The sequence below is a fragment of the Tricharina praecox genome, assembly GCF_024521635.1.
Source record: "Tricharina praecox strain CBS 144465 chromosome Unknown BZA05scaffold_16, whole genome shotgun sequence".
Lineage (NCBI taxonomy): Eukaryota > Fungi > Ascomycota > Pezizomycetes > Pezizales > Pyronemataceae > Tricharina > Tricharina praecox.
Genome location: NW_026250418.1, coordinates 234678 through 257821, shown reverse-complemented (window position 1 = coordinate 257821; position 23144 = coordinate 234678). Strand labels below are relative to the sequence as shown.

The 23144-nt window shown below is 55.0% G+C and overlaps 7 protein-coding genes and 1 non-coding gene across 8 annotated transcripts; 4 read left to right on the top strand and 4 right to left on the bottom strand.

Moving 5' to 3' along the window:
* Nucleotides 1–232: 232 nt before the first annotated feature.
* BZA05DRAFT_426050 (uncharacterized protein) lies at nucleotides 233–2570 on the top strand (the record flags this gene model as incomplete). The annotated part of the gene is made up of 4 exons (XM_051485989.1): nucleotides 233–326; nucleotides 438–549; nucleotides 665–1679; nucleotides 1710–2570. The coding sequence occupies 4 exons, from the start codon at nucleotides 233–235 to the stop codon at nucleotides 2568–2570; spliced, it is 2082 nt and encodes a 693-aa protein (XP_051338392.1).
* Nucleotides 2571–3630: 1060 nt separating this feature from the next.
* On the bottom strand, nucleotides 3631–9424 carry BZA05DRAFT_401392 (uncharacterized protein). The gene is made up of 6 exons (XM_051483982.1): nucleotides 9034–9424; nucleotides 8890–8956; nucleotides 8701–8813; nucleotides 6538–8633; nucleotides 6367–6480; nucleotides 3631–5352 (listed from the first exon to the last, which is right to left on the bottom strand). The coding sequence occupies exons 1-6, from the start codon at nucleotides 9081–9083 to the stop codon at nucleotides 3968–3970; spliced, it is 3825 nt and encodes a 1274-aa protein (XP_051338391.1). The 5' UTR covers nucleotides 9084–9424; the 3' UTR covers nucleotides 3631–3967.
* Nucleotides 9425–9547: 123 nt separating this feature from the next.
* Nucleotides 9548–10703, top strand: BZA05DRAFT_401388 (NADH-ubiquinone oxidoreductase 304 kDa subunit precursor). Its single transcript, XM_051483981.1, has 2 exons — nucleotides 9548–9846; nucleotides 9926–10703. The coding sequence occupies exons 1-2, from the start codon at nucleotides 9672–9674 to the stop codon at nucleotides 10624–10626; spliced, it is 876 nt and encodes a 291-aa protein (XP_051338390.1). The 5' UTR covers nucleotides 9548–9671; the 3' UTR covers nucleotides 10627–10703.
* Nucleotides 10704–10995: 292 nt separating this feature from the next.
* Nucleotides 10996–13780, bottom strand: BZA05DRAFT_75686 (transcription factor PAP1-domain-containing protein). Its single transcript, XM_051488608.1, has 3 exons — nucleotides 12842–13780; nucleotides 11365–12610; nucleotides 10996–11298 (listed from the first exon to the last, which is right to left on the bottom strand). Exons 1-3 carry the CDS (start codon nucleotides 13326–13328, stop codon nucleotides 11127–11129), a joined length of 1905 nt encoding a protein of 634 aa, XP_051338389.1. The 5' UTR covers nucleotides 13329–13780; the 3' UTR covers nucleotides 10996–11126.
* A 3264-nt stretch (nucleotides 13781–17044) lies between these two features.
* On the top strand, nucleotides 17045–18588 carry BZA05DRAFT_401378 (uncharacterized protein). The gene is made up of 3 exons (XM_051483980.1): nucleotides 17045–17199; nucleotides 17292–18042; nucleotides 18126–18588. Exons 1-3 carry the CDS (start codon nucleotides 17164–17166, stop codon nucleotides 18209–18211), a joined length of 873 nt encoding a protein of 290 aa, XP_051338388.1. The 5' UTR covers nucleotides 17045–17163; the 3' UTR covers nucleotides 18212–18588.
* A 595-nt stretch (nucleotides 18589–19183) lies between these two features.
* BZA05DRAFT_401371 (uncharacterized protein) lies at nucleotides 19184–20094 on the bottom strand. The gene is made up of 3 exons (XM_051483979.1): nucleotides 19841–20094; nucleotides 19586–19739; nucleotides 19184–19529 (listed from the first exon to the last, which is right to left on the bottom strand). The coding sequence occupies exons 1-3, from the start codon at nucleotides 19866–19868 to the stop codon at nucleotides 19436–19438; spliced, it is 276 nt and encodes a 91-aa protein (XP_051338387.1). The 5' UTR covers nucleotides 19869–20094; the 3' UTR covers nucleotides 19184–19435.
* Nucleotides 20095–20595: 501 nt separating this feature from the next.
* BZA05DRAFT_t215 lies at nucleotides 20596–20682 on the top strand. Its single transcript has one exon. It is a non-coding gene; the product is annotated as a tRNA-Ile (tRNA).
* BZA05DRAFT_430586 (mitochondrial Rho GTPase 1) lies at nucleotides 20609–23029 on the bottom strand. The gene is made up of 5 exons (XM_051486162.1): nucleotides 22857–23029; nucleotides 22379–22809; nucleotides 22196–22304; nucleotides 21159–22126; nucleotides 20609–21104 (listed from the first exon to the last, which is right to left on the bottom strand). The coding sequence occupies exons 1-5, from the start codon at nucleotides 22894–22896 to the stop codon at nucleotides 20784–20786; spliced, it is 1869 nt and encodes a 622-aa protein (XP_051338386.1). The 5' UTR covers nucleotides 22897–23029; the 3' UTR covers nucleotides 20609–20783.
* Nucleotides 23030–23144: the final 115 nt, after the last annotated feature.

Genomic DNA, 23144 nt, shown 5'->3' with positions numbered 1-23144 from the left:
GCAGTCTTCCATCATCACCTCACACCTGTCATTCAATATTATGCCTTCTTCTCCTCCTCCTCCACTTCCTGCCCTTCCTCTGCTCCCCCTCTAGCTCCGTCCATCGCGGCCGACCGATGGAGTCGTTCGAACTGACCTTTCTGCCACCTCACAGTTACCACCGCAGCATCGCACCCCGCCCCAGTTCGGCAGTGTTCATCAGCAATATCTGCCAAATGGATCCGTCACCGGAATGCCACAGCCCCTCGGTGTTGCTGGCCTCCCTCCAAACACGAAGATAATCGAGAAGAGCGGTGCTAGAGTCCTATGTGTCGCTGATGTTAGAGGTTTGTTCGCTTCCTCCATCCCACACACACGGCACCCCATGTCGTGTCGTGTGTTCGGCCGGTAGCCTGTGGAAATGGTGGCGATCGTACTGACCCGGAATTCTTCTCCAGGTCATCTCCGAACTCTGAACGAGCTGGCCAAGAAGGCGAATGCCGACTACATCATCCACACCGGTGATTTCGGATTCTACGACGACAGCTCTCTCGAGAGGATCGCTGACAAGTTTGTTTTCTCCCCGCCCGTGCTTGCCAGCTATTTTTCGCGCTTGTCGGAAAAAGAAAAAAAAACCACACCGGAACAGAACAGCTAGCTGACACCTGCCGTTTTCGTAAAACAGGACCCTGCGCCATGTGGTTCAGTACTCACCCCTCCTCGAGGATTCGCTCAAGAAACAGGTCCAGGCTCCCGGACCCCAGAATATCAAGTCACTCGTCCAGCAGGTACCACATGCGCTGTCCGAGCTACCTCTGTTCCTGAACGGAACTTACTCCCTCGATGTCCCTGTCTACACCGTGTGGGGTGCGTGCGAGGATGTCCGTGTTCTGGAGAGATTCCGTTCCGGCGAATACAAGGTTCCAAACCTTCACATCATCGACGAGGCTTCTTCGCGCCTTCTAGATGTCGGTGGAGTCAAGCTTCGGTTACTGGGTCTCGGTGGTGCTGTTGTCATGCACAAACTATTTGACAATGGTGAGGGAAAGACTACAATCGCCGGTGGCCAAGGAACTATGTGGACCACCCTCCTGCAGATGGGAGATCTCATCGACACTGCGACTCGCGTCTACGATCCCGCGGAAACCAGAATCTTCATCACCCACAATTCCCCGGCGAGGGAAGGCTTGCTCAACCAGCTCTCCGTAACCCTGAAAGCGGATTTCTCGATCTCTGCAGGTCTCCATTTCCGTTACGGAAGCTCCTACAACGAGTTCAGCGTCAACCCCAGTCTCGACTACTACCGCGGCAAGCTTGCGTCGTCGAAAGCCTCGTTCAATGATGTCTGGGAAACCGTTAAGGGAGAGGTTCAACCAGCCGTCGAGCAGAGCGCGCGGCAGCAACGACTTCTTGAGAATGCGTTAGCGTTTATCGAAAAGATGCCGACTAGCGCTAACGGTGGCAACCCCTTCGGTGGTCCATCCGCTAGCAATGCCCCCGGAGCTGGCCAGGTGGACGAATCGGCTTTCAAGAACATGTGGAACTTTAACTTGGCTGATGCCGCCTTTGGCTGGCTCATTTTGGAAATCGAGGGTGGTAGGATCGGTACGGAGATGAAGGCTCAAGGATTCAACTTCTCTCACAGAGGAGGCAAGATCCCGCACCCCGGTTACCAGCAGGCTCTTCCGCCATCGCAGCCGGTTGCACCCCCACCTGCTCCAACCGCACAGACGCCAATCGCCCCGGCTGTTCCGTTGGGCCCGAGGAAGAACGTGTCGAATCCCGCCAGGACCTCGCCCCCGCCGCCCACAGGCCCATCTCCAAGAATCGAGCCCGCTGTTCCGGCAGTGAAGCCTGCGACCCCCCGTCCGGCCCCTGCTGTGGCCAATAGGGCCCCCACTCCCGCCGCCGCCCCGGAGCCATCATCGCCGGAGGAGCAGAAACCCGGGAACAGCAACGGAGCTCAGGAGGAAGACACACGCGAGCCGTTGGTCCCCTCGACTGGCCATTCTTCGAACCCAGCTACCCCGGTTGCCGAGGGACCGAATTACAGGAGCAAGTACGGCCTCCACGTTCAGAACGCTGCGACAGTCACTGCCGTCAAGGAACTGATCTCGGAAGACGTCCGCAAGTACATTGTCGATATTCAGGAGAAGACCAGCAAGACCGGGGGGTTGTACCACTTGTTATACACCGAGACGGATGAGCAGGCACGTGAGATCCTCAACAAGCTTCCCAAAGAACTTACCACCCGCAACTTCGACCGAGATGACACCAGGGTTCACTTCAAGCCCCTGGACATGGGCCCCAATCGACGGGGACACCCGGAGCACCGCGTCAGCCGCGGCGGAGGCATCGACTCGAGCAAGTGGAGCAGAGGCCAAGCCATAGGAGGTAACACTAGCGAGAGCGACAACTCAGGTCCCGGCTACAGGCGTGGCGGCTTCGGCGGCGGCAGGGGAGGGAAGCCGCGAGGCCAAGGCTTCGAGAGAGGTGTTGGTCGTGGTGGTCGTGGCGGTGGCGGTGGCAAGCGTGGGGGACGGTTCGGAGAGGGCGGAGAGGGCGGTGGTGCACCTGCACAGACCGAATAGCACTTGGTCAAGCACGGACGCTACTCGCAGTGAGAGGATGAAGATGGCTGTGCTACAGCAGCAGCAGTAGTACTCGATCAGATTTATTGTATTGGTGGATGGATGAAGGTGATCCTATCCTATCCATCTACATTGGAAAATGATTGAATACTTTTTTCCTTGCGTTTTTTTTCTTCGTTCTTTTTCTTCGGCGTGTTACCTTACCTTACTCTTGCCTTGATAGTTACTTTCTACACTTTGAATGGAATAAGGGATGATAAGGGAATGATGATGGGAATTGTATGGCATTTAGTGTGTTGTTTTTTTTTCTTTTTTCTTTCTTTTTTTTTCCTTCTCTTTTTGATAATTCGGAATAGCGTTTTTCCCCTGCGTTCTTCTTTGCTTTCGTTGTGTCGTGTTGTGTCGTGTTGTGTTGCTTGATCAATTGATATGCCGCACGGTTTGTGGGGAGGGTGCGGAATGGAATGGCCATTGTTTCTACTTCTTGAGTGCCGTACCTGCGGTAAAGTCGAGTGATGTCTTGTGATGTGGTGTGGGAAGGGGAGGGGGAATGCTGAAGTTGATGGTGGGTAATGTACTCGTAGGTGGTTGCTCATACAGTGCGAAGATCTTACTGAAGAGTGAATAGGTACGAAGAAACCAAAAAAAAAAAAGGTAGGCACGCAAGACTGATGGATGGTTCGAGCAGACCTGAGAGTGAGGGGCTCATTCCACTCCAAGAACTGGTATATAAAATGAGGCCGATGCCGACGCCGGATTCCGGTATCATACGAGTCCGGACCAACTACTCTACGCACTGCTGTCACTGGTACTGGTACTGGCACAGCTGCGTGATCGTATCAGGTACCTATCCACCGCAGTATCAACACAGTAGTACCCAGTGTAAAATATCTATCCATTGAATCTTCAAGCGCTCCTTCGCCAATTCCCATAAAAAAAAAAGCACAAACACCGCGCTACATGATTGGGATGATTGGGATGAGTACCTATACCATACCATCTCCCTCCCCGGAACACTCAACGGCTTCACATCGATCGCTTGTTGACAGCACAGCGCATCACAGTACTAGTATCATTATCATGCACACATCTAATCGCATCTAATCGCATATTCATTTTCTCGATCGCTATCACCAAGCAAAGCAAAGCAAAGCACCGAGGTATGTAGGTAATGGGTATCCCTCTCCCCTTCCCAACAATTAACAGGCGACACACACGTCTAGCCATCCATCAGTCATGCATCAGTCATCAGTCAACCGCGCGCGCAGCAAAAGTAAAAGTAAAAGTACAACAAGCGCCCATCCATGCCCATCGAATCGCTCAAAGCAGCAGGCCAGCGCCAAAGCCAGGCCCAGAAAAAAAAACCAGCACCAGAGGCCACACAGGCAGGTAATAAGTCAAACCAAGCCCATGATTTTACGATTCCTCTTGGCGAGTTTCTCGCACTTCTTCTCGTATCCCTCAGCGATCTTCCTGCTCTCCTTGACGGCGGCCTCAAGTTCCTTGGCGGACTTCTCGCCTCGCGCTTCCATCTCGGGTACGCTCGGCTTCCACAGCGCGTCTATGCCCTCGCGGTTGATGCGGCCGTCCTTGAACTTCTGCTCCTTCTCGAGCTGCACGTAGCGCTCCTCCTGTTCCGCGCTCAAGCCGTGGAGCGTGCTGCCCGCGGGGGACACAAAGATGCGGGACTCGAAGAGCGAGAGCGGCATGGCGGCGGTGGTGAGCGAGTTCGCCGCGGTGCTGCGGAGCAGCAGCAGGTCTTCGGGCGAAATCATCGATTCCCACTTCAGGCCTGGCAGATGGGGCTTGAACATTTCATAGCGGAGCAGCGAGGAGTGGGAATAGAGGATCTCCGAGATTAGCTGGATGGGGGTTTTGTGCTCTGGCTCCGCGGGGCGCGGGAGGGGGAGCGGGAGGTCGGTGGTGTCGGCTACCGAGACGGTGTCGGAGGTCGGGCGCTCCGAGGCTGTGTCCTCCGTGTCGCCGACAGTAGACTTGTCGGAAGTTTTCCTGGCGGAAAGCTTCGCCTCTTTTTTCTTCTTCATCCGGCCCACGAGGGGAGCTTGAACATCATTTGCCCGCGCGGCGGCGAGAGCCTCGGCCTCGAAGCGCTCCTTCTCTTTCAGAGCAGCAAGCCGCTCCTTCTTCAAGGCGCTCTTGGTCTTGGTCACTACCAGAGGCATATCCGCCAGCGCAGGGCCAGTGATCGGCTTGTTGATGAGGGGCGTGGAAGGACGACTCTCGGTCATGTCGGAGACAGTCGAGGGGACCGAACGTAGGGAATCTTTGGAGAGGATGCGCATCATCAGGGGGCCCTGGCGCTTGGTGGAGGGCTCCGAGGGCTCGAAGGCTGAAGCTGGAGGCTTTCTCTCCTCCTTCTCTGTGCCTTTGGAAGGACCGGGAGTGGCCGAGATCTCGACGACCATAGGGAGCGTCTCCTCGACCTTCGCCGTCTTGATCTCCTTCTTCTCCACGACTTCCACCAATTTCTCCACCTCCGCCGTCTTCTCCACTCCATCCTTCACCTCCTCAGTCTCCTCCTCCTTACCATCTCTCCCCTCCTTCTTCTCCCTTCTCTTCCGCTCCTTCTTCTCCTTCTTCCCGATCAACACTCCGGTGCCCACAGCAGCCTGCGGCGGCGCAAGAGCCGGGAAATCCTCGTCACTCACGATCGGCGTAACGGGCACCGGAGTCGCAGCTGCAGGCGTAGTAGTAGTAGTGGCGGGCGCAGGAGCGGGCACACGAATCCTCGGTCCCGTAGGAATGAGAGGTCCGAAATCTGCTACAAATACCCCTTAGCATTTCCATCCCTTCCACATCAACTCAAAATCACGCAAACGGTAGTTAGTAGTCCGGGAGGCAGACAGGCAGGCAGGTCGTGGAGGTTAGTTAGTAGTAGTCGGACAAGCAGCAGCAGATGAACACGTCTTGGTGGTTAGTAGAGATAGTACGCAGCAGACAGAATGAACGCAGACGAAGGTGAAAGGAAGGAAGGAAGGAAGGACAGCAACCCTACAAAAAGTAATCACGCAGCGCGAAGCACCATCAGTTATTGCTTTGTTGCAGAGAAAAAATATTGTGTTGCATTCCCCCGCTCCACCGTCCCACAAAGTATAATAGAAGTAATGACGACGCTCTCTGCAAAAAAAAAAAAAAAAAAAAAAGGAGAAAAAGAGGTATAGACAACGTACATGAAAGTTAGTATGGTATGTAACGCCCCCGTAACCCATTTCTTGGTGATGACTGCCGCCGGGTCGTACTCCTTGACCTCCCATATACATACCGACCCCGAATGCCAAAAAAGAAACATCCCATGAGGATAGACGAAAAAGGAAAACAAGAGTAGTCGGACAAACGTAGACCCAAAAAGAAAACGAAAAACAATCACTAGAAAGTCAAACCCTCCCGGTAAAACATGTCTGTCAGGTATTTACCCCCTCCAAACACAAGCACAGCAAAAGACAAGGAATGGGAAAAGGAGAAGGAAACCTTTGAATCAATAACAAAACAAAGCAGAAGCAGAAGCAGACGAACTTACAACCCATAAAGTCGAAAGCAAAAGAAGTAATGAACAAAAACCACACTCCCCATATAGAGTAGAAGACGCCGAATAAAGGAAGGAAAGGAAGAAGAATCATGATTAGTCCGCGCGTGTGGAAAAAGGAAAGCATTGCATGGTCCAATTGATCGTATCATCTCTGCGTGTGTCCTGTGCCTGCCTGTCTGCCTGCCTGTCCGAACTACCATCTACCAGCGGCCTGCGCGCTAGCGTAATAGTTCATGGGATTGTACCCACCTTGTTGGCCCTGTCCTGCGGCTTGAAGCCCCTGGTGTTGCTGCTGTTGCTGTTGCATCTGGTGATGGGGTTGGGCAACTCGCGCCTGAAGGATGCTGGGGTCTCCAAGATCAACTATGCCGCGCCGGTCAGTAAATCCAGGTCTTCCTCCTGTGGATAACGGGACATTACGCTTCCCGTCACCACCCCTCGTCAGGGACGTACTCGACGCACCACCCAGGCGCGGAGCACCGTTTCCAGCCAGCAGCTCCCGAAGCAGCAGGTTCTCGCCCTCGCTCTTTCCGTGATGGCCACCCAATCCCATGCCAGAGAACTGTCCGAGGCCAGGGATGTTGCCCATGGGAATACCACCGAGGCCGGGTGCAGGTGGAGTTGGCGCGTTCTTGAGCCCTGGAGGCGGCTGCTGGACAGACCCCAACAGAGAACCGCCGAGACTAGGCGCACTACCGTACATCTGTGCGAGTTGCTGTTGGTGGGGCATCTGCTGCTGTTGCTGGGGAGGCATCATGCGGATCTGCTCGGCCATATGTGCGGCGTTACTGCGAGCATTGACACTCGTTCCGGCCGTCAGAGGGTTGTCGTTTGCGAAAGTATACCTGGATGACTGCCGAGTGTGACCACCACCCTGGTGCGGCGGACCCATAGGTCCTTGACCTTGACCCTGGAAAGCACCACTGAAGCCTTGTTGACCACTAGCTTGCTGCAGGAGGCTCTGAGGAGTTTGGGTTCGAAGCGCGGATTGCTGCTGCTGCTGGTGTTGCTGCTGGTGTTGCTGTTGTTGCAGTAAAGACTCCTGCTGAAGAGCACCGAGGCCCTGGAGGTTCTGCAACTGCTGTCCACTGACATCACGATGCTGCTGTTGCTGCAGCGGAGTGAGCCCCCGCAACGGCAATCCCATGGGTGGAGGGGCGGCGGCCGTCCCGGCAGGAGACTGCTGAGCCACTTTCTCGCCTCCGGACTCTACCGCCTGCTTCTTCATCTTCTCCATGACTTCCCGTCTTCGCCTACCACCGTGTTTGTCGAACATGGGCGGGAACTTGCACAACTGCTCGAATTCCTCGGCCGAAAAGGCCGTCGGCGACAGCACAAACCTGAAATTCGGATTGGTGATAGCCCGCTGCATCCGTTGCATTCGTTGCATCTGCTCCACCAAGGCAGTAGGAATCGCCTGCACTGCTGGTGCTTTCGGCTTAGCCACCACGACCGGGGGTGGAGCTGGTGCTGGGGTTGGTGGTTTCGTAACGGGGGCCGGTACGGGCTGTCCTATGACTCCCACCGATTTCCCGTTCGCGTTTGATACACCCGAGGAAGTAGACATCGTAGGAGACGGTACCGATGGTTTCGTGCGATCCGGCGCCTTCTTTCCATTTTCCCGATCTCGGGCACTCAGGACGTGCTGTGCCAGAGCCAGCGGCGAAGCCGGTATATCCTTCGGACTAGGCGTGGAAACCTTCGAAGGCATCTGGTTGCTTGCAATCGAGTGCACCAGAGAAGCTGGACGAGACGCCGGGGTAGGGGGGTTCTTAGCCCAATTCGCCGTCGAGGGCAACGCCGATGCTCCATCGGCATCCCCAGCAGCGGACCCTACGTGGGAGTTCGTCCTTGCCATTTCGTGATGCGGCGCTGTCGGATGATGTTCTCTCTGGGGCGGTCTCGAAGGCTGCGGCTGGTGACCATACGCACTGTGCTGCTGCAGCTGCTGCAGCTGCTCCTTCCCCTGATTGTTCTGCCTCGAGTTGGCCGTAGACAGCTCCATCCTGCTAAATGACTCTGCTTCCTCGCCCGGTTCGTGTAGAAACATGCAATTCTTATTTGGACAAGTTTCATTCCGAAGGTAGGCCGAGCAGTACTTCGTAGTGCCGTAGGTAGCCCTCAGGGTGCGGTCACCATTCTCACTACCGTCGACAGCAGCAATGCACTTCTCCGCCTCATTTTTATTCGAGAACGTGACGTAGACACCCAATCCCTGAGAGTCCTGATGCGAGCTGTGGTGCACCTGCCCAGGACTCCCCTGAGCAGTCCGCTTGTTGACGACGATCTTGAGGATCTTCCCGTACTGTCCGAAGTACTGATCGCCGCGCAGCGTCGCAAGCAGCTCTTCCTCGCGGATCCGGGGGTTGAGTCCAGTAACATATACCAGATTCCGCTGGATCACTCGGAGGCCAGAGAGATGTTTGCGGTTGAGCGCTTCGATCTCGCGTTTCTGTGCTTCGTGCTTTCGTTTCTCGCTAGCGAGGCGTTTCTTCTTGCTGTCTTCAGCTTTCAATCTACGCCAGCATTAGCCCATAAATCACCCACCCCACTTCGCCCCTTCAATCGACAAGGACATCATACTCCTCCGCAGTGATCGCCTTGTACTCAATCGTCTCCTCGCGGTACTCCCTCCGGCACGCCGGACAGAGGCCGTTGAGGTTGGTCCTGATATTGTTGAAGCAAAACTGGCAAATCTATGTTCGCAGGCAGCTACACATCAACACACATTCTCCCATGTCGTCCTCCAGATTCAACAGCAGGGAGCTATACCTGATAGCCGCAGGGGCACGGTTTGAAGTTACGATCTTGGACGTCAAACTCCTCCACGCAAAGAGGACTATACCGAGCGGGGCGCGATTAGAGAGTTTGGCGGGGAAAAGGATAGCATGGCGGGGAGGGAGGGCAAAGGCAAACCAGTATTCTTCCTCTTCGTCAATGAAGGTGTCTTGCTGTAGTCGCGACATTGCTTGTGGTGCTTGCGTAGGAAGTGGGGAGGTGGTGCGGGCGGTGGTGGTAGGTATGGTTGAGGGAGGTAAGGTCGGTAGTATTAGAGGTGATGTCGACCGGTGTGGTGTAGGTAGTAGGACAAAAACCTTCTTAGTAAGTGTGTGGGGGAGGAGGGGGGATGGGAGGTGGGTGGGAGGGTGGTGGTAAGTGTAGGTACGTGGGGAGTAGTAGCGGTGGTAGTAGTGGGGACGGAGGATGGGATTGATGTATGCAGAAGGAGGGAGGGAAGGCGGGAGGATAAAGTTGTTTGTTCGTTGGCGGGCCGTTCTGGTCTTCCGGGGGCGGGTTGTAGTTGCGGTTCGGAGGGTAAGCTGCAAAAGCGGTGAAGTGAAGTCTGTCTTGCTTTCCGCCAAGACGGTGGGCGAGATTACTAACAGCCAATTACGATTCTCCTCTTTCGAGTGCCACCACCCCGCGTCCAATTGGAGGTGTGGTGACTTCACGACCATCATCTGAACCGCAACACCCGGCCAACCCGCATTCACCCTCACCATCTCGTCCACCCCCACCACCGCCACCCCACCCCACCCGACCGCATCACCACAATGCCTCCCCAGCTCACCACCACGGCTCGTGCCCTGACCCGGGCAATTGTCCAGAGCCAGCCCGCAACAGCCCGCCTCGGAGTGGGAGCGCTGATCGCCTCCCGCAGCCATTTCACCGGGCACCAGCGCCCGGATGGCAGCGAGCTCCCGAATCCGCGAACAGCGGCGCGCCCTCGTATACCCGCCCTCCTCCTCCCATGCTCCCCTGGAGCGCACCAGCTATCTATCCACGCATCTATCTAACACGCACGCAGCCGCCGGCCCGCTCCGGGCCCCGATCGTCGCCAACTCGGACAAATACACCACCGCGTCGGACGCCCTGCACTCGTACGGCAAATACCTGATCTCGTCGCTGCCGAAGCACATCCAGCAGTTCGCGGTGTGGAAAGACGAGCTGACGATCTACATCGCGCCGCAATCCGTGATCCCGGTGATGACCTTCTTGAAGCTGCACACGGCGGCGCAGTTCACGCAGGTGACCGACATCACAGCGGTGGACTACCCGTCGCGCTCGCAGCGCTTCGAAGTCGTCTACAACCTGCTCTCGATCCGGCACAACTCTCGTATCCGGATCAAGACGTATGCCGACGAGGCCACCCCCGTGCCCTCCGTCACCCCTCTCTTCGAGGGCGCAAACTGGTACGAGCGCGAAGTCTACGACCTGTTCGGCGTGTTCTTCACCAACCACCCCGACCTGCGGCGGATCATGACGGACTACGGCTTCGACGGCCACCCATTGCGGAAAGACTTCCCGCTGACCGGGTACACCGAGGTGCGCTACGACGAGGAGAAGAAGCGCGTCGTCGTCGAGCCGCTCGAGATGACGCAGGCCTTCAGAAACTTCCAGGGCGGAAGCTCGGCGTGGGAGCAGGTCGGCAGCGGTGTCGATGCTAGCCCGCCGACTTTCAAGCTCCCCACGCCTGAACCAGAGGAGAAGAAAGAGGAGAAGAAGTGAGCGCGGCGAGGGGTGTGGCTTGCGGGATGTAGCTTGCTCTTTTGTTGTAGGCAAAATCGAGTGGTTTGTGTGCTGTACTGCATCCGTGCTGTGACATCTTCATGTAAGAACATATCCACGATCTACCAACAGCCAATATCAAACCCACAATCACCAGTATCGTCACGTCATCACCCACCGAGCAATCCAACCACCCAATCCAACTTGGCTAACATCCCATAAAGAGGGAGATATATAGAATCGCAGAGACATCAAAGAACGATCGGGCTGTAATTGCACACTTAACCTGAGTAATGAAAGACAAGAAACGACAGAATAGAGAGAAGAAGAAGAAGAAGGAAAAAAATAGCAACACTGGAATTACTCTTACAGCATCGACAGGGGAAAGCGACAAAAAATTCCAAAACCTCAAACTCCCAAGCAGATAGATCATCCCACATAAGTTAACACAAGCCAAGAACCCAAAAACAAAAGTCCAAAAAATGAAAGCATCACGCGGATCACATGATATCCTTATGCGACATCCCCACCTTTCCCAGGACCTCCTGCACATCGTTCTCTGCAACCACGACGCCGACCTCGGAACACTTGGCCTTGCTCCTCAGCTCCGAGCACAGCCCATCCATATCCAACTCACCGCTGACGAACCGCGGATGGGAGCTAATCCGATCCCTGAACCGATTAACCATCAGCAATCTCACAGTAGTAGTGCCATTGGCGATAAGGGGGTGGACAAACCAAATCTTGTTACAGCTCAACATTTGCTTAGGATCGTCAGCTGGCACGACTTCGTCGTCGTCCTCGTCGTTCAGGGCATCTATCGCAGCGATAAGATCCTTCTTCGACTCGGCAGTGGTGGGATTGGCGGTGGGTGCTGGCGCGGTGGTGTCGAAGCTGACGGCCGGGAACGCATCGTCAAAGAAGCTCATTCCTATCGTGGTGTTGATATCGTTGACAGGGTCTCGGTAGTCGTTGAAGAGCACAGGATCAAAGTTATTCCCGCTGCTCTGCTGCGACAGCCAGTCGAGTGAGCTCGTCGTGGCATCGGATGTGGTGCTGAACTGCGGCACCTTCGGGATGGGGTTGTGCGGATTGCCACAAGCCATGCCAAGCTTCTCGCAGAATGTGGTTTCGGTCTCTCCATCCAGGACACCGGACTTGCACACATAGGTATCACCACCGGGGGAAGTATGAGTAGTCATACCTTCCTCGCTGATGGGGCCGAGGGGATCTGTAGGTTTGAAGGACGTCGGCGAGCCGTTGCATGGTTCCGGAGTCGTGCCGCACGAGGATCCTGGGCCATGCTGTGAGACTGACGATGCAGAGGGGGACGATGTAGGGTCGCGTCCACCATTGAGCTTGGGAGTGTTTTGTAGACTCGAATTCTCGACACCGGTCATGTAATCTGGTGACGAAGACTTATTAATCGATTCGATAATAGACGGGCTGAACAGATCCGACAGGCTAGAGTTTACTGTGCTCGGAGGACTTGGTAGTGACTTACTCGAACCATTGCCATGGTTTCCAGTTGTAGGGGTAGCCGACGGCCTCTTCTGCTGCTGCGTCGGGTCGAGAGAGCTGATCCTTTCAATGAACCCGGTTCCGAGCTTAAGGCCATCCTTACTACTATCCTTCTGGCTACCGAAGATGCCACTGCCAAACGGCGGGAAATCGAACTGGAATCCACCCATATTGGCTAACGAGGACGACCGCGTGAGCTCGGTGGTATGCAAGCGTCTCTTGTATTCGCGGAGTTCGGTCTGTAGCCGGTCCACCTGAGCTCGCAACATGCTATTCTCGTGGTTGGCCGACTCGGACGCCTTCTGAAGGTCTTCAACCTTCTGCTCAAGATCCTTCAGGTGCTTTTCCTTGCGCTCACGGAATGCCCGCTGCGCTGCACGGTTCTGAGCTTTTCGCTTGGAAGTGGGTTCTGATGTGAGTGGCTTGCGGCCAGGCTTCTTGGCCGTCTTGTTGTCCTTGTCATCTGTTTTATGCGTCAGACCATCAACTTCCAAGTCAAGAGGAAGACAAGAAGGTGGCAGTATGAAGGATATAGGCAAGCAAGGAGAAACACAGCAGCAGCTTAGGCAGCAGCTTAGGCAGTTTGGGAATCGTGAGAAAAAGAAAAGAAGGATATAGATTTCGTTAAATATAGAAACAAGAGGCAAAGCGAAGAACGGGCGGAGAGAAGGGACTATGTAGAGAGTTTACGCACCCCTCCTCTTCGGTTCCGACTCATGAGGATCATCTGTGCCATCGCTCTGCGGCGGATCCTTCCTCTTGTCGCCATTATACGACGACGGATGCGGCGTGTCCCCGTTCGTGGTTTCGTTTCCATCATTCGACGTCGACGGCGGCGTGTCATGCATCAGATCCGTGCCCAGATCGTAGTCCCACGTTCCATCCTGATCAAACTCCGCATCCCAATCCCCGTAGTCCATGTTTCCATCCAGCAACGGTGTACCGTGCGGGAACTCTGTGGTGGGCAGGGCCGGTGGAGAGCCGTGCGCGTACGATCGTGGGTTGCTGTTGTTGTCTCTTTGTTGTTGCTGCTGTTGCTGCTGCGGAGGCGCTCCCGCGATGTGGTGCGATAATCCGGGCGTGAACATTGGAGAAGATGAGGAATTCGAAGTCAATGCCGCAAGCAGGAGATCTTGCTGGTCTGGCGAGAGGTAGAGGTTATCTGGTGCAGTCGCTGTCATCTCCCGAACGGTGTTGCTTCCTTTCTTTTCTCTTTTCGATCGAACGAGTTCTAGTGGTGGTAGTAGTAGTGGTGGTGGGTGGTGGTGGTGGGTGGTGGTGGTGGGTGGGTAGCGGTAGTTGGTAGTCGTTCCGCCCGATTAACGTTGCTCGTAGGCGAAGTCAACGCAATAGCCTTATTGATGGCGATGTTTTTTCTGTTGGTACGGGCTCACGATGGTCGGAATGGATTGTTCAAGCTTCTTCCAAAGGTGTAGATGGAGATGACGTTTCCAGAAGTCGTTCTCTTTTTTTTTTTTTTTAATTCGAACTCCAGTCCACTCGAAAGGGAATTTGGTGTTGGGGCGAGCGGATTTAGGAAGCTAAACTCCACTTTTTTGAATTTACTGTGTTGAGCAGGCGGAAACGAATCGAAGAAGCCAACGGGGATCTAATCTGATCCGAGTTGTATGCTTTTTTGTTTTTTTTTGTTTTGCTTTGCAACTGCCAGACCACGTTGTGCGGTATGCGGTGAGTGGTGTATTGAGAGTGGTGTGTGGTGGTGCAGTCGATAGTGGGTGGATGGTGATGGTGATGGCGGTGGGTAGAGGGGAAATCGATGACGGACGGGCAGGGCAGTAGGTTGGGATGGAGTAGGTAGAGCAGAGTCGAGGCAACGCAAAGTTGGGGCAGGCGGCAGTAGTTAGCAGAGCAGAGCAGCCGGGCAGCGGGAGTGAGACAGAGCCCCTCGTTCGATCGTCTCAAATGTAGCCTAGCAGCGGCCAGTAGGTAGGGTAGCTAGGGTACGCGTTTTGGTGCTAGCTGTGCGGGATCGCAGAGTCAAATTCACGTTGGATGGATGGATGGATGGATGCTGCGTGGGGCTGGCGCTGGGGCTCGAAGTCCGCTCGTGTTGGGAGGTAAGTAATGGCCGTCGGTCTGGAAGCCAAAGCTATCGAGATGGGCTGGTGTGGGGGGGGGAGGCGAGATGGTGATGATACTGATGCTGATGATGACGATGACGATGATAATGATGATAATGATGATGCTGTTCTCTGTCGTCTCTCGGCTCGACGGTTGCTGACGGAGAGAGGGTTGGCAGCGGCTACTGGCTGCAACACTGCAACGGGAGGATCGGATGAGCTCGAGGAGGAGAGAAAGAGACACCCAGTTTCCGAGAATCAAAAGCACTTCGGCCGGACACAGTTCGTACTCGAGGAAGGAAGGAAGGGGGGGGTCGCCTTTGCGTGTGCCCTCCCGGCCAGCTGCTTCTGTCACGTTCTTCTGGCAACGGTGTGTTTACAAATCAAAAAACTGCAGAAATCGCGGGCGAGTCTGCAGAGTACTAGAACGAACAGAGTCCCGGGCCAGTCAACCGCAGATCATCGGAGAGACGATGGCCAGAGCAAGTAGGAATCGGCGTCCATGTCGAGCAATCATCTAAACTCTGCTCTGCTCTGCCTACTCCTGTACCTGCTTTTTGCAACAAACGACGGTCGAGTCATTTGAGTGTGCTCTCATGGCAGCTGCTGTTGATAACTAATTCAGTGAGCATGTTGTCGATGGACTGCAGAATAGAGCACCACTTTGCCTATTCTAGCGTAGAGTGTTTCCCACAGCCAAATCCAATGCAGCAAGGCAGGTCCCTATTTTGGGTGATAACCCAGTGTAGCTTTTTTCTTTCTTTTCTTTTCTTCTCTTTCCCGGCGTCTTTTGTCGTTGGTTCGTCGACACGGATCCGAAGCAGCTCCTGACCAGCTCAAAAGCCGCAACCCGTGCAAGAGTTAATGGCATCGGATAGGGCGTTCGACCGTCCATTCGCCCCTGTCTTGGCGTGGTGGGATTCCGCAATCCACTCACTCGAGCTCACAAACCGTAGACTCGTGTTGGAACCTGGAGGATGGTCGGTCGGCTCACTGCAGTTCCGCGACACACCTGGCTCCGGCGCCAGCAAGGCTTCGAACATTTACACATCTCCACAGAGTAGGTAGAGCAGTTGGTAACTAGCGAAGCTGTCACCCAGCCGTAGGCCGTAGGCCGTAGCGCTTCGATTCCAGAAGCAACATTCTGCTCAGGAATCTGACACGCATACATACAGTGTACACCGCCGGGCATACTGCCTATCTTTATCTAGGCGTATACTAATATATCTACTGCACAGAATTTGAATGCATGCAGTGTAGGCTCAGGTGAGTGAGTCAGATCACTCTGCAAACTTGACATCTCGAGCACGAAATATAGGTGCGAGTGATGCGGCGTGAGTGGCTGCGCAAGCCGAACCCCGGATAGAACTGCATTCGGGGGGGGAGGGGGCCTACGGATATTTGCTCCACTGCCGTCTTTGCGGTGGCAGCGGATCTGCATCCGCTACCTACCTGGATGACAGGGTGCATTACCGGCTGTGGGGGAGACATTCGTGATTTGTATGTATAAGTACCGTGAAGCACTCTACGACTTGTATCTTGCACCGCAGGTTCTCATCGGCAGTAAAGTGGCATGCTATGTATTGTTTTTTTTTAACGCCGACGGAACCGTCCTTTTTTGTCGGGTCGCATCTCTCTTTTGCGTGAGTCCTCATCTTGCTGGGATGTGTGCTGTGGATGTGGATGTGGATGTGGATGTGGATGTGGATGTGGATGGAGGGATGGATGGGAGGGATGATGTGAGGGAAGGCGGCGGATGAATACATGGAGTACCGATGCTGGACGCATTCAGGGTCTAGAATTCACAATGCACATGGAGGCCCGGGGATGCTCCATTCGTTCAATAGCTATGGAGAGTACCGTTAACTTGTATGGATGTTTCACCGCCAGAATAACGGTCAGAATTTGGGATTTATTTCTTCATGCTCTTGGCACAGATTCCCTCACTCCCACACTCCCTCCAGGCTCCCAATGCCCACCCTCCCCAGGCTGCCGTGACTAAGCAACCTGTTGCATCGTGCGAGCAACTACTCGAGTACTCCTACGTGTTTGAAACGCCACCCCACCTCATACAACGATGTGTATCTATCATAAACACGACCATCCTGACTAGACGCTCAGTTGGCGCGTTTTAGTCTGAACGCCTCACTGGAGGTCGGCGATGTCGCTTCTGACACTGGAAAGTGTATGGGAAGGCACCGTGGATATGTGTCGGATTCTTCCCAATTTCCAGAAGAATCTGGAGTCTGACGCCGCTGGTGCTCATGCTCATAAGCGCCGTATGTTCGAGTAATTACGCGGAGCGGAGCTACGCTAGGCGGTACTTACCGCGGCGTCACTAGCCATAAAAGAGGAAAGAATGGGAAGGGAAGGAAGAGGTGAAGAGCAGAGAATGAGGAGGAAAGGTGGAGGATGAGATGAGGATGAGCTTGGAGGGAGAAGGGGATGGGAGTTCAGAAGGAGGAGGAGGAGGAGGAGCATGAGGAGGAAAGAGATGGACGAGAGCACATTGAAAAGATATGTTACCAGTAGAGTGGGCCCTCGTAAGAGTTATTCAAACCAGCGAATTAGTTTATATGTGCGCTGACAGAGCTATCGTCTTCCCTTCACCGTACCGTAGGGTAGAGTTTTCCAAGTCCGGAAGCCGATCGGTGACCAGCCGAGATGGAAATCATGATATCGATGTCCGAGTCCGACTCCGTCTGGTTAGTTACGTCTGGCTAGCTCAAACTTTGCGGCTCCGCACGTATAACGTGGCTTGGCGCAGAGCTTGACTGGGTCGTCCAAGCCCAGAGGCGAGGAAGGTATTCACCGACGCAAAACCATCCACCTTCACCAAACTCACACGCCCTCACTCACACACATCACGTACATCACATCACGTACATTCCCCTCTCCCCCACCTACCCCTCCCTCCCCACATACTCGCGCAACCATGTCTGCAGAAGAACTCAAAGAATACCAGCTGCAGGTAAGTTTCCTCCCCCTCCCCCTCCCCCTTTGCGCGCCACACGTGGGATGGATGGGAACTGACGATGTGTGTGTGTGTTGTGTGTGTGCTAGCTCGAGTCAGTCGAAGCTGCCCTGAAGACCGATCCAGACAACGCCGAACTCCAATCTCTCATCGCAGAGCTGAAGGAAGCCATCTCGCTGACGGAGTCCGTTCTTGCGGAGCAGAGCGGCGCCGGCGCGTACAACAGCACGCCCAACGACCACAACAACCACAACAACAACAACCACAGCAGCACACCGGTCCACCATAGCAGCGGCAAATACGATGCGAATGCGACGAACGAGTCGGGAAGTGGTAGTGGTGGTAGTACATATGCAGTTGGTGACAACGTTCTGGCGCGATGGACGAGCGGTGATAACCAGCTATACCCAGCGCGGATTACCTCAGTGACGGGCTCCCTCAAGAATCCCGTGTACCTCGTCAAATTCACCCAGTACAATGTCACCGAGCAGCTGTACCCGAAGGATATCAAGCCGGCCGGCAACGCGAGTAAGAAGAGGAAGCTGGATTCCCCGGCTACGCCTACGGGTGGCAATGCGACTCCGAACGGTGGTGCGGTGATCTCGCAACCCGCGGCGATAAATGCGGAGTTAGCCGAGGCGAGGAGGGATCAACTCGGCGCCGATGCGTCGCAGAAGCCCGCGAAGAAGGGGAGGAAGCTCGAGCAGAAGAAGGTGCTGGAGGCCGGGCAAAAGAAGTGGCAGGACTTTGCGGCGAAGGGTGTTAAGGGGAAGATGGGGAAGACAAAGAGGATCGGCGAGGCGAGCATGTTCAGGACACCGGATAGTGTGCACGGGCGGGGTACGTCTACGTTTCGGTTGACCTCGTTTTCTTGCGTTCGATGAAAGTGCTGCGCTGACATACGGTGGGGGGGGGGTATACAGTTGGATTCACAGGCTCTGGTCAGCCCATGAGGAAAGACGTTACCAGAGGAAAGCATATTTACCAGCAAGCCGAGGACGAAGAGTAAACGAGTTCAACATTTATCCGGGTACACGATGTCTGTACGATAGCTCCTACTTTATGGGCCGGAGTCTACCACACCAAAACAGGAGTTTGTATAATTCCGTTGATTCCTTCACATTATGTTTTTCTTTAATTCTTCCAAACACGGTGTCTATTTTCTTTGCTTTTTCGATTTTCTTCATCTTATTTCGGATCGGGGCTAAGGCAGACTATGTGCGAGAAGAGAATTCCTGCAGCATGGTGATGCACAATCGATGGGGCGGGAGCGCGATGGATGATAATGGTGACGATAGGTATACGGAAAGCGAGAGTGACTTACCGACATCTTTTTCCTCCGCTCGTTTTCTTTGAATGATGCTAAGTTATCGCGGTGGGCCGGGGGGGGGGGGGAGGGTGGTACATTACTAGATTCTGTCAGATCGTCGTTCGCTGTCCACATTCCGGTGTCAAGTGAACCGTTTCGGCGGTGTTCGTTATTCGTTATTCGTCGTACGCGTTCAGCGTCGATTCTGATGCAAATTGGCAATTGTGGTGGATTTGGCCCAGAGTAGTTATGATCCACTGCAAGAAGCTGTGCGTGTCCGAGTACTTTGACTTTGACTTCGTAATGTTGGATAAATCCATGGATCCACTGTGTATGTACCAGATACCGTGCCGTGCCACTGAAATCCATGAAGAATGTTGATGTTTTGTTTCCCTTCATCTTTCTCTGACACATCCGTACCGTTTGACTGTATCCCTGTACTTGAGCACCGGCGGGATCGGGATCAGGGTCCTGTCCCGTACACGGCCAATCTCAGTCTCAGGGTCCGTCGCGAAGCTGAAGAATGGAGAGAAACAGAGTCCCCGTCCTCCTTGTCACCGTCGTCACCACCGTCGTCGCAGTAGAGTTAACGTCAGAAATAACGTTACTGACATCAGTCCCTGCTGCTGGAGGCGAGGTGCTCACTGCAACAGCTAACATCACCATGCTCCAGGACCCTCCCCCGATTGGTGCTTCGCCTCCCAGGTAGCTGTTAGTGCAATCATCCCTGCAAAAGCCAATCCCATCTCGTTCTCCAAATCTCCCAGCGTTCGCTCTCACACCCCCCTCAAATAAACCACACACACACCCACCCCTTCCCTACTTCTTCCTGTCTTCTTGTCTCCAGTTCTTGTTCTTATTCTTGTTTCTTCACATTCCTTGCCTTCACCTTCCTCCTCTTCACACTTCTTCACTTCGTCTTCTTCACCGGCAACACCACCACCACTTGCGACTCTTAATACCGTACCTCAACACAACACCCCTTTTACAACACACCACAGTCAAGATGCCTGGAGTTGTGAGTTCTCTCACCCGTTCTTACGCACTGCGAACGCGTCACTGACCGATCCGCAGCCCCCGAATGCCATGAACCTCCTGAAGCGCCTCGGGCGTAGCCTTTTGGGCAGGAAGAAGAAGTCCAAGAAGACCGAGGAGCCCGCTGTGGAGGCCGCCGCAGCTGCTGAGGCAGCACCCGCCGCGGCCGCTGCTGAGGCTGTTACAGAAGAGAGTACGCAACCCCCCTCCCCCAGCTCCCCCAGGCTCCAGTGCGCGCGTGATTGGCCAGATCGAAGATGGATGTTGGTGCTGACGGTTGGTGTGACACGACAGCTCCCGCCGCCCCAGCCGCTGCTCCCATCGATGCGCAGAGTGCGGAACTCCCCGCGACTGCTCCTGCTGCTGCTGCCGCCGCCGCCCCGCCAGTAGAGGTTTCGCCAATAGTCCTTGCCGCGCCTGCTCAGGAGCCCAAAGAGGAGGAGAAGAAGGAGGAGGAGGCTCCTGCTGCTGCTGTTGCTGCTGCTGCTCCCGCCGCCGCCGCCGCAGCCGCCGCTGCTCCCGTCCAGGCTCCTGCTGCTCCCGCTCCTACTCCTGTCGCCCCGTAAAGGATGGGATAATCGATCGATCGTTTGCGCGTGTTCAGCTTTAATTTTCTACCCTTTTTTTCGTTATTATTCTGCTTCGAGCTCACAGTCCTTCTCTTGAATTTTCCTTTTCCTTCGTGTTTTTTTTGTCGGCTGGTGTTCTACTTTTTCTATACTTTTTTTGTTTTCCTTGACACCTAATATACCATACTGTTCTCTTTTTTCTTATTTTTTCTTTTCCTTTGTAATTTTCTTGTTGCATTTTACGCCGTAATCTGTGCGATGGACTTGGACTTGGACTGGGACGGACGGACTCCGGTTTATGGGGGGTGAGGGTGAGGGTGAGGGAAAGTGCATGTTTTCCTGAGTGAGTGAGTAAGTGCTAGTGTTGTTGTGTTGTTGGGTGGGGGAACGGGGAATATAGAAGGATTTTGGAATATCTATTCAAGTCGTGGAGCGTAAAAATGGTGTTATAATTGGCAGACGGTGTGAGCACTCAATCAAGGTCGCTTAGCTCAGTTGGTTAGAGCGTGGTGCTAATACATCCAGTGTGCAACGCCAAGGTCACAGGTTCGACCCCTGTAGTGATCATTTTTGCCCTTTTTGCCCTGACCCCCAGGAGTGTCAATACCTCATCTGAGGGCCATTCATTACCAATAGTACATTAGCCCCCTTCCCAAGCCTTACGCAGTCTACGCAGTCCTCTTCCACGCGACGCCCGCCACGACCGCAGCCGCAGCCGCCACGCCGCCAGCAATCCACAGATTGGTCCTATCAGCCCTCTCGGGCTCGGTGCGTGGACTGGCCATGCCGGGGGACAGCGCGGCCTCCGCCACGTTCGCCCACAGCTCGCTCACGCTCGTCCACGTCGTCGACACGTGCAGCGGCGCCGACATACCTAGGTCCCGCGTGTACTCCTCCGGCTGCTGCGTAAACCGCTGCGTCGTCTTGTCCAAGTCCGCCTTTAGCGCGGCGTACACCGCAGGGAGGTCGTCGAGGTGCGGGTGTTTACTCTGCTGCGGTTAGTGGTGCGCTCTTGTGGGGGCGGGGGAGAGGGGGGGGAGTACCCGTAGCTCAGCCACGTGCGCGAACGAGTCTGGATTACTCGAGTCGTAAGCGTAGCAGACGACATCGCACTCGCTCAGCTTTGCCTTATTCTCGAGGATTGCTGGTTCGAGCTCGCCGAGCTCCTCTAGTATCAGGTAGCACTGTTTTCCGCCCTGCAGCTCGACGCTGTTGACGGCGGTGCGTGGCTTGATCGTCGGGTTGTAGGTCGGCGAGAACGGCCGGTTCAGAAATGCGTCCAGCAATGTGCTCTTGCCGCAGCCTGACGAGCCGAGGACGTAGCAGAGGACTACGTTGCGCTCGACCTTTCCTTGCCGCCGCTTGCGCCGTCGTGGCTTCGTCAGTTTTAACGCCGCCGCGGTACCGGACTTCGAGTGACTGTCGAAGCCGAGGTAGGCGAGGTATTCGAGCGTTGTGGCGGGGGACTGGAAGGTGGTCATTGACCACTGTGCCAGCCAGCCCTGGAGGGTGATATGGCCGGCCTCGGAGCGGACGGTGGAGGACGGGAAGCCGCGTTCTATCCAGGAGGCGGGAAGACCGGGGGTGGGCGCAAAGAGCGCGCTGAGCTCGGACTCGTTGAGGCCGCCGTCGTTGTCTTTGTCGAATAGCAGGAACAGATCTACAAAGAACCGGTATCCGATCGGCGACAGCTCCGCGGATGCTCCCGGTGGCACCTCGAATTTCGGGTGCAGGAAGCTGTCCTTCAGGCTCAGCGAGTCGGTGTAGTGGAACGTCCGCAGGATGCTCCATATAGTCTCGTGTCGCCCCTTCTCGGCAAAGATCTTGTTCAGCAGGATGAACCCCCGCCCGTCTATCCCCTCCTCGGTGGCAGACTCCGGCGACGTCTTCCGGATAAGCGTCTTGATCTCCTCGAGGTCGTCGGGTGCCAGTGGCTTGCCAAAACACTTGGTCTGGAAGTCCTGTATCTCCTTGTCGTTGAGCAGACCGTCCTGGTCTCGATCGCAGAGAACTACCAGCACAGCAACACCCATTAGCCCAACAAACAACAACCATTCCCTCCAGCAGTAGAACTACCCACAAAAAATCCTCTGCAGCGCCGCCGTCGCCGCCGGCTTCAAATTCTGTTCTTTGGAGTCATAGAGCGGCGCAATGGGATGTGTGACTGCGCGCTGACAAAGATAAAACAACTGCCCCCCGCCACACACATCAGCCGCGCCCTCCCTCCCCCCCTCCCCCTCCTCCCCCTCCAGAAGTCCCATACCTCATTAACATTCCTCAACTCCTTGGCACTGGCCCTAATGCACGAGTCAATCTCCTTGAACTCGACCATAATGGGCATCATTTCCTTCCTCGTTTCTGCCTCGACATCCGCGCCAACGCCGGGATACAGATCGCTCTTATTTGCGCACAGTACCACGGGAAGGTTGACGCCGAGGCCGCGGAAGTACGGCAGCCAGAATAGCGATACCCGCTCGTAGCTGTAGTGGTCACTGTACACAAGGCAGATCACGTTGCTGCGCCGGATCTCCTTGCGGAGCGTGTTCCGCTCCTGTGGGAGCGAGGAGGTGTCGATTATGGTTGTGGACACGCCGGACGGTGCGCTGATTGTTAACGCCGGAAGCGTTGGCTGGATCTTGGTTGGTCGGAAGTGGTCTTTCACCAGGCAGGTTATGAGGGAGCTTTTGCCCGTGCCTGAAGGTGTCAGCTAAGTAAAGTAAAGGGACGGCCAGGGGAGAGACCTTCGTCGCCGCAGACGACTATGCGCACTGTGTCGGTCATTGTCGAGGCGCGGGGAGGTGCTCAGGTGCGGTGGAAGTAGAGTTGCGGGAAGACGACCGGGATGATGGAGCTCGAGCTTGGGAATGTGGTTGACAGGCGAGGCTTGGCGTGCAGGACATCATTGTGGAGCGGGAAACTAATTTGGATATCGATCTTCCATTGAAAGTTGAAACCGCCCATGAATCCCATGAATCCATGATATCAAAGTCTATCTTCACTTCCTCATAGGGCCATCATAGGGCCATTAT